The sequence below is a fragment of the Propithecus coquereli genome, unplaced genomic scaffold, assembly GCF_000956105.1.
Source record: "Propithecus coquereli isolate 6110/MARCELLA unplaced genomic scaffold, Pcoq_1.0 Scaffold491, whole genome shotgun sequence".
Taxonomy (NCBI): domain Eukaryota; kingdom Metazoa; phylum Chordata; class Mammalia; order Primates; family Indriidae; genus Propithecus; species Propithecus coquereli.
Genome location: NW_012150741.1, coordinates 156,052 through 164,752, shown reverse-complemented (window position 1 = coordinate 164,752; position 8,701 = coordinate 156,052). Strand labels below are relative to the sequence as shown.

General features: G+C 49.8%; 1 protein-coding gene across 1 annotated transcript in view; it reads right to left on the bottom strand.

Moving 5' to 3' along the window:
* LOC105819612 (neuron navigator 1) overlaps window positions 1–8,701 on the bottom strand; it is a 103,752-nt gene that overhangs the window by 18,485 nt on the left and 76,566 nt on the right. The window contains exons 14-25 of the mRNA XM_012655896.1: window positions 8,444–8,565; window positions 4,784–4,980; window positions 4,323–4,515; window positions 4,060–4,228; window positions 3,653–3,750; window positions 3,401–3,496; window positions 2,990–3,149; window positions 2,364–2,599; window positions 1,406–1,560; window positions 1,189–1,260; window positions 521–717; window positions 5–18 (exon numbers count right to left, since the gene is read on the bottom strand). Of these exons, the coding sequence (XP_012511350.1) occupies window positions 5–18; window positions 521–717; window positions 1,189–1,260; window positions 1,406–1,560; window positions 2,364–2,599; window positions 2,990–3,149; window positions 3,401–3,496; window positions 3,653–3,750; window positions 4,060–4,228; window positions 4,323–4,515; window positions 4,784–4,980; window positions 8,444–8,565 (1,709 nt within the window). The remainder of the gene's footprint in view (window positions 1–4; window positions 19–520; window positions 718–1,188; window positions 1,261–1,405; window positions 1,561–2,363; window positions 2,600–2,989; window positions 3,150–3,400; window positions 3,497–3,652; window positions 3,751–4,059; window positions 4,229–4,322; window positions 4,516–4,783; window positions 4,981–8,443; window positions 8,566–8,701) is intronic.

The window sequence follows — 8,701 nt, the reverse complement described above, 5'->3', positions numbered from 1 at the left end:
AGAGAAAGAAGCAAGGGCCTAGGGAAAAGGATGAGGCCATGAAGACGGCTGAGACCTAGACCTTCCCAGTTGCATGCCTCTTTCACTCCTTAGAACCAGGCAGAGGAGTCCGGCATCCAAAGGACTAAAGGACATTTAGAGTTGTCAAGACAATGGGTGCGGACTGCCTGGCTGGCAGTCTCATAAATCATGCTTCAGAAGGCGGGAGTGAGCTAAGGAAGTGAGGCAAGCTTTTTAATTCCCTCCTACATACTTTCCCTCTTTTTTTTCTGTTAATTGTGGGGGAAAAATGAGGGAGAAGGGTTAGCTTTCTGAAGGTTGAAGTGATTTACCCAAATCATGGTGCTAACTGTGTTGGGAAGGCTTGTCAAGCGCTCAAGTGGCTCTAAGTCTGACGCCACGAGGCCCGCAACTCCTCCACACGCGGAGATGCCAGGAAGAAGAGGGAGCATCCCTCCACGCGGTAGAGCAGAAAGGGGAGGCCCCTCCTGACCCCAAGAGGGAAGCTGGACCCCAGTACCGATGAGGAAGTCTGAGGTGCTGTGCTTCTCGAGGAAGGTGTGGAGGTGATACCACAGCTTGGGCACCCAGTCGAGCACCCGAAGCAGCTCCTCCTTGTTGGCATTGATGTCGCTGTCTGACTCTACCAGCTTCCTCCTCAGGTAACGGACCAGGAAGCCATTGGCTGGCTCCACGTTGTTGGAGAAGGTCAACATCCTGCCACCAGGGATGGGGAGAGTGGGATCAGAGTGGCAATGGGGACACTGTCAGGATTCATCCCCTGCCAGTCCGTCCCTCCTCTTGCCTGCCCCTCACTGATGCCCACTGGTTTCTTCTCAGGTAATAGTGGGGACAGTTCAACTCCGGGCAGCAGCCCTGGGCTCGTACAGCTGATTCTCAAATCAGTGACCCTCTTCAGATAACCAGCTCACCTCGCTGACCCGGATCAGGGTGAACTGGCAGAAAATCCTAGTAACAGCAGCCTACCTGGGTCTCTCCTAGCTTTGTGTCTTTTCCTCTCAAGTGTCTTCCTCCACCCTATATCTGACATAGCAAATACACGTACTTTCTCTTCCCTGCCTAACAGGCTCTGGCTACTTCTCTTTCCTCTTGCTCTGCACTCCCCACTGGCCCATGCTTTAACTAGTTTCTAGGCTCAGGAGGTTCATCCAGGGCCACAGTTCTTACCTGAAGCTCAAGTGCAAACCATGGTTGGGCGTCATTTTTACAGGCTGATTGGTGGTACCTATAATATAGGGACTGTGGAAAGAAAGGGGGAAAACATCCACTTAGACTTGTCTTAACCCTTGCTTTCTGCCCTGTGCACACAGTGAAAGCTCATAAACTGCACTGCACTGGGTCTCCCTCCTGCCATCGCGGTGAGCGTGGTCCTGACCCAGCTTACCATTTGTGGTACTTGCAGGTGAGGGCCCCATTGACCAGCTCACTGATGGAACCTGCTTCGCTGAGGTCGTCCAGCAGGATCACCAGAGGCACATCCCCAATTCCTGTCTCCCGGTCTATCTGATTAGCCAGGTTGGAAAGATACAGTTGTAGATCCTGGAATAAAAGAAGGCAGTGGGTGGGCGCTCAGGAATCAGCACCTTGATCAGCCTTGGAACGCAGGATTTTGGAGAAGCTTTGCGAGTTTTGGATTTCCCTGGGGCCCTGGTTCCTGTCCCATGTACTTAGACATAGGACTATAGAACCAGATCACCACAGACTGATAAATGGTGGTCCCAAAGGCTCTAAAGCAGCCCCCTTAAGCAGTGGCCCCTAAATCTCCCAGGGGTGGGGAACACATGCTATTTCCTAAGTGGATTTTCATTAAGTTGGTACCATGAACTACTATTAATGGACCAGCCTCCCCCAGCTGGGGAGAGCCAAGATTTGAACCAACTCCGGAGTATTCGGGGATGCTCAGGAGACATCAGCGGAGGGCACAACATGTACCATTTAGTTCTGAGTACTTCCTCCCTGAGAGCTCAAGATCAAGTAATATTGAAAAGAGAAGTAGAGGGAAGAAAATAAAAGAGAAGGGATGGGATTGACAGGGTCGGCAGAGAGTGAGATGGAGATGAAGAGGGTGCAGGTTAATCAAAGTGGCTTAACAGAGGCAAGGGAAAGTGTGGAGAAAGCAGTTGAGGGCAAATGTCTGGAAAAGAACTGGGGGCAGGGGAGGGGGAAGACTAGCCAAGGGGATGAGATAGAGGGGAGAGGAAAAGCACACAGCAGAGGGGGAGAAAGAGGAAGGCAGAGGTGAGGACGGGCGGAAGGGAATGGCGAGGCGGGATGGGCCCGAGAGAGGTCCTGGGGTAGGCTGAGGCCCGGACACAGGCTGGCGGGGTCTCAGGAGGCAGCACCTTGCAAGACTGCTGGTGCATGTTGAAGGTGCTGACGATACCCTCGGTGACCTCCCGGCCGGAGCGCTCCACGAGGTACTCGGCCAGCCGGTTGGTCAGGTAGGTCTTGCCCGTGCCGCTGGGGCCCGAGAGCACGAGGCGCCGGTGCTTGAGCAGGAGGCCTATGTAGTGCTGCATCATCGGCTTGGGGATCAGCGTCTCGAACACCAGGCTGTCGACGCATTTCTCCTTCAGACCTGAACCCCCACCCCAGAAAGCGTGAGTCTTGACCAGGGCCCCGAAGAGCTTTTCTTTCTTCATCTAGGAGCCCAGTGAAGAAACTCAGAGCCACTCACCCCATAGTTCCACTGGAATCCCCTGACCCCTAGCTTTGAAAACTTCGATCTCATTTCTAGGGACATGCTCTGGACTGGGGGGTGAGGGCTGGAGTAAGAAGCCAGGGCTTGGCAAAAATGTCCCTGGGAACAAAAGTCAGGACTGGCTCTTACTCATCTTTTCATATCTCACTTACTTAAACATCACAGTTTCTCAATAAACTTGTGTTGAATAAATGCACGATGGATTATTTTACGGTCCTCTCTCTGCCTCCGTGCCGCACTCCCTCACCCCAAGAGACACAGACTGACCTTTGAGGGAGACTGATATGCTGTTGACACCTCGACGGCAAGGAGGCATCTCGGGGGGCTCCGTATCCAGCACTCGTTTCACGTGGCTGATGCTGTAGCCGTGGATGGACTCAGTGCTTAGTCCCAGGGTGGAGGCTGGGTCCATCTTAGAAATATAGTCCTGACAGAAGACAAGGGGAGAACAAGAAGAACAGGTGAGAGACCCTGAAAAGATACAAACACAGCTGTAAAAGCCACTAGAAAGAATGAACATTAGAGGCAACGAAAGTAGATGGAGGAAGAGAAGAGCATCCGCTTTTCCTATGCGGCATTTCTCTGCAAAGCAGCAGAGGTCCCCAGGATCCCAGTGCCTGGATGGCTTAGTAGCCCGTGAGAGGACGAGCGACCTCTGTGAGTACAGGCACCCCTTACCTTGAACACCTGGAAAACAGCTTCATCCAGCATCTTCCAGTCAACTTTTCCACTGACCTTGCTACAGCCCAGAAAGAATTCCTGCTGCTTCAAGTCCTGTAAGGCCAAGGTAGAAGCACGTGAGCCTCAGGGCAGATGACTCCAAGAAAGGGAGATCTGACAAGGCCTTAGGAGTTGAGTACTTTGGTTTTGGGGGTCTTCAGAGCCCGTATTTTCTTGGATAAATATAACAGCATTGTGTTTGTTCCTTACCCCTTTGATGATGTGCTGGGGGGGCATCCTCACCACCACCCGAAGGGTCACTTCTTCCTTTGGACCACAGGTGCTGATGCCATCCATGGGTGATAGGTCTGTGGGGATTAAAGAGGACCAAGTGGTTTCAGCAGCACCCATAGCCTTTCCTAAACTTTCCCATCATTATCCTTTCCAAATATATAATATCTGCCACAGAGAAGAAACAGAGGTCCCAAACTGAAAAGTAATTACAGTGGAAGGACCATAACAACACTTAGTGTCTCATGACACTGGTGTCTGCTTGGTTTAAGCATTGTTACCTCTCTGACTCAAGGAAGATGTCACCAGCGCACCTGGAATGGCGTAACAGTGACATGAACCCTTTTCTTCTCTCCACCTTAGAGAATTTTCTCCCAAACAGGTACCTGTGTCTGCGAGACCTGGGCTGAAGGAATGGGTGAGTGCAAGGCCCAGGGAGCGGCGAGGGGATGACAAAGCTGATGATCCAGGGGCCTGCCCTGGAGTGGAGCCTGATGAGGGGCCTGGGGCGACCTTCAGCCGGTCGTTCTCTGCTTTCAGCAGGTCCACCTCCAACTGTGGCGAGAACAGGACAGGGGAGGGCGGCAGGGTTGGCCAGACAGCAAATCTCAGTCTTCCCTTCCCTGCAGCTCTCCTCCCAGATACTGACCTGCATGTTGTGCATGGTCTCCCGAAGCTGATCCAGCTGGTGGGCAGAGTTGAGGGCCTCCAAGCGGATGTCTGTCAGCTTCATCTCCTTCTCCCAGAGCTCAGAGCGCAGCTCTGATACCTCCTTTTTCTCCGGCTCCTCCTCCTCATTGGCATGGAACAGCCTAGTGTGGGGAGCTGGGTGAGCAGGGGCCCTGTGAGAAAGCAAGAGTCAAGCCAGGCTGCACGGAGAAGCGTTAGAGTAGCCAGGGAAGACCGAGCTGCACGGCTGGCAGGCTTGGCTCCTGCGGCCCGTAGACAGTCAATCGCGATGGGAGCTAAGGTCCGTCTGCTGGTCTCACATGCCCAGGGAGAGGACAGTAGCAAGGCAGCGCTTGTCCAGGGTCTGATGGGCTTACTGCCAACTCCAGCCAGCAGTTTACACTGATCCAGGCTGGGGGCAGGGAGGTGGGGAGCACTTACTCGGTGACATCGATGCCCACAGAAGATGAGGTGGAGGACTTGATGGAGGGTGACGCAGTCTCTGTGGAGCCGTGCTGTAGTTTGGGGGACGAGGGGGCTGAGGAGTCAGGTGTGGCAATCTCCTCTATATCAGAGTACGAGGACGCTGACTTGGGTCCCTTTTTTATGCTGAAGGCTTTGTTGAAGGAACTTCGAAGCTAGAAAAAAGCAGATCCAGGTAGAAAGACGTCAGGACTCCACTCTGGGGACGGGAGAGGACTGGTCTGGGACTTCTGAGACAGAGATGAGGACGCAGGGGATTTACTTGTCGTAACTAAGCCTCTCTCTGTGAGGCTTCGCTTGATTCATGGAATATGGACAGAAAAGTTGCCTAGAAATTAGGACTGAGAGAACAAGCAGAACCTTCTGGCTTACTGCTGCTGCAGTTATAGTTGACTGGGGTGTTCTCTCTCCCATGGGGGAACCGTGCCCTGATGGGGACAGAGAGAAGTTCCCGGAGGTCACACGGTATACCTCTAGCAACCCAACCCCACCTTCTGCTGCAGACCAGAACCCAGCTCACTCTGGGTCTCAGATGCCACCTCTGACCAGGGCTCACCAGCCCAGAATCTATTTATCTGTTTTCCTATCAACCAGACACTGAGAAAACGATTCTGTGGAGAACAAGAGAAGGCAGTGGTATCAAGTTTCTTTTACTAGTTCTTGTGCCCAGCACATCACAGAATGGTTGAAACCAGCCATAAGCACTTTCTACTATTTCAAATGTCCTAGAAGAAGGGGTATTTCCCAGTATTTCCTTAGCGTACTTGTGACATTATAATCCAACCATAGCTTGTTTCATCTCGGTGTCGATGAGCTTGGGTGTTAGGGCTGTGAGCTAGAGATGCAAACAGAGTCCTGTCCCACACGGTTCACATGCACCCAGACAGCATGCACACGCACGGGGACACGGATGGGGAATGGCAGCGAGAGACAGAGAGTCAAGGAGGGGTCAAAGGTTATAGGGGACAAAGACAAGCCAGATCTTTGGGATAGTGAGAAAAAAGAAGGAAAATTTGAGGGCGCTCCTTCTAAGTGTCGCTCCTGGAACACAGGAAGGCTGTTAGATGACAGAGGGTGGGTAGTGCGCATTGGGGTTTCCACCAGGCAAGACATAAAGGAGGATCAAGCTTGCTGCAGCGGGGATGTGAGCGGAGGAGTATGTGTGTAGCTGGCTGGTTCCTGGTGACTCATTATCACTGAGTAGTCTGGGCTTGAAAGTACCACAAAGCTCAGTTCTCAGCAGAGATGAAGCAGGGAGGCTGAAAAGGCCAGAGAGTTGACTTGCTTGAAATTGCATAATTGAAAAAAAGCACTGGGACTAGAATTCAGGCTTCCTAATTTTCAGTCCAATTAAGTTTTCTCCATATCACTGCCTCATGGAAAGCCGTGTGTGTATGTGTATGTGTGTGTGTGTGTGTGTGTGTGTGTGTGTGTGTGTGTGTGGATGCAGAAAGAGATCCTGTGACTACAATCTGCCTGGAGCATAAGCTCTCTCAGATCAATGAAATCCTAAGTGAGACTAGTGCTCTACATGCTGTTCAGTATTCCCAAAGCCAGACTGCTGGGAGATGTTCAGTGTTTTGTGGCTATGGTTCCATGGTTAAATGAGTTCAGGGAACAATGCATTAAGCCAAGTGAAACAAGATTCTTTGCTGGGGGATATCTTAGAACTTTCCCTGTCTAGATGTGCACTGTAGAAAATGCAGTGTTTCTCAAATTTATTTGATGATGGTATCACTCTTCAAGGAGCATCTCCATGGACTCGTGATCTGTGGAACACACTTTGGGAAAGGCTAATCTAAAGAATCAAGTTTAAATAATCATCAGGCCCTTCCCATCTGTGCTGTGCCCTGTTCAGGCAGTGCTCTAGTCAAGCTGGTCTTCTCCCTGCCCACTGTTTCTGTTCTGATCAGACAGTATCTATATAGAAAACATTCCAACACACTCCTCTCTACTTATCACAATCCCTTCTCAGTTTAACTTTTACCTCCTTTGAGATGTTTCCCCTGGCTCATCTATGAACTCCTTTAGCATGTATTGCCTGAATAAACATTGTGGCACCATTGGATTGCTATTAATTTCATACGTACAATATTTTTTGTCTCCCCAGCAATACTGTAGACTCCTTAATGACTGAGATTATAGACTCCATTTTCCACATCCTTCACAATGTTGGGATAGGGTTAGAGTGGATCTCCGATGTCTGGTTTGTAACAGAAATTCTGGGTTCACTTTCTGTTTGTCTTAGATCATACTCTAATCCTTCAAGTGTATTGGGAAACTCCATGGATGCTTAGAGGGTTTTAGTCTTTGAGATGCCTCGAGTGTGCCCTAGACTGGACTATATCTCCTACCTATCTCTGGTTCATCCTACTCTAGAGCTAAATCTTCAGGTTATACCCAAACTGAACTGGTCTCTGGAAATTGTGGTCAAGATAACCTTCATCCAGCAATTTGCTTCCATTTTGGGTTTCTAGGTTTAATGGAATCAAAAATAAGATGGCTCGCTTTCCGGATAGAAGGAGTTCAATTTGACTGCTTTTACAACAGGCCAATTTTGTAACAGACAAACATAGTAGGGAACAGATTTGAATTTTGTTTGACTTTTCCATTTCACCCCGAACCAGACCACTCCTCTGTCCTCAGGGGCAGCTGCGGATGGACCATGCAGTGGGGTGAGTTAGGAACTCCGGGGTGGCTGTTACAGTTAGTGGTATGAGTGGCTGTTCATTTTTTAGGGGAAGGGAGTTGCTCTGGAAATAGGGAAGGTATGGCAAAGGGAAAGAGAAAATAAGGGGAGAGGAACCGGGTCTCTTACCTCGTAGACCTGGAAAAAAATAGGGATTTGGAGTCAGCATATTGAAGGGGGGAAAAAAAAAGAAGCAACACTTAATCACTCATTTCACACAGCTGGCACCTGTCTGCATCATACAAAGGTCTGCGGGACAGTCTTACTGCACAGGGGACGGAGGAGCAAGAAGTCTCCAACTGGGGATGCTCTTCTTACCACAGTCAGCAAGAGGAGCCAAGAGTGTTCTAGACCTGCCTAAAGAATTTCAGAAAGGTCACCCAAAGTCAGTTTAGGAGTATCTGAGAGGGGAAAAAAAAAAAAAAAAACACTCATAAAAATTACCTTTGGACCAACCAAAGGTAATATAAAGAGTCTTTTTGAAGTAATCCGGAAAGCTCTACAAATCTTCCCCAAAATTGAGGAAATAACCTCTAGGAGCATCGAGAATGAACAGCTTTGTTCATAAAATCTCTCCACAGTATAGAAGGGAGTGGGGGGCTTTGGGGAAGAAATTGATTAGCCGCTCCCTTCCAGATATTTTCTCAGCATCCTCCTGTTGCCAAATACATTTGGCCTAAAGGTATGGAGGCCCCAAGGAAAGCAGATATATACTAAATATAAAGGTTGGAGGGTGGCCTTGGGACAAGTAGGGAACAGTGGAGGGCAAGGGGAATTTAGCAGACCTTGCTCTGAGCAGACATCAAACTGGAGCTTAGGATTAGCAGGGACTCCGTCTTGGCTAATCCTGGAAGGATCCAGTCCCTACGCTGAGGTGAAGGCGGTCCACCATGCTCTACGTACTTCCCTCCCCCCAAACCTTTACCTACCCAACTCTTTTTTTTCTTCTTTTTTGCATCAGCATCCTTGCTGCTGCCAATGCTGGAATGGCTAGTGATGCTGTTGAGGCTTGAGATGCTATCTGAGGAGTTTTGTCTCTTGATCCGAAGTTCTAGGGACCAAATACAAATGGAAAGAACACAAAGAAGATTTAGAGAAAACATAAGACTTAAGGCAAGTCTACCTGTAGAAGATAAGAGGGAGGGAACCAACCAACTCCTAGGACCACGTTATTCATTTTTTTTATT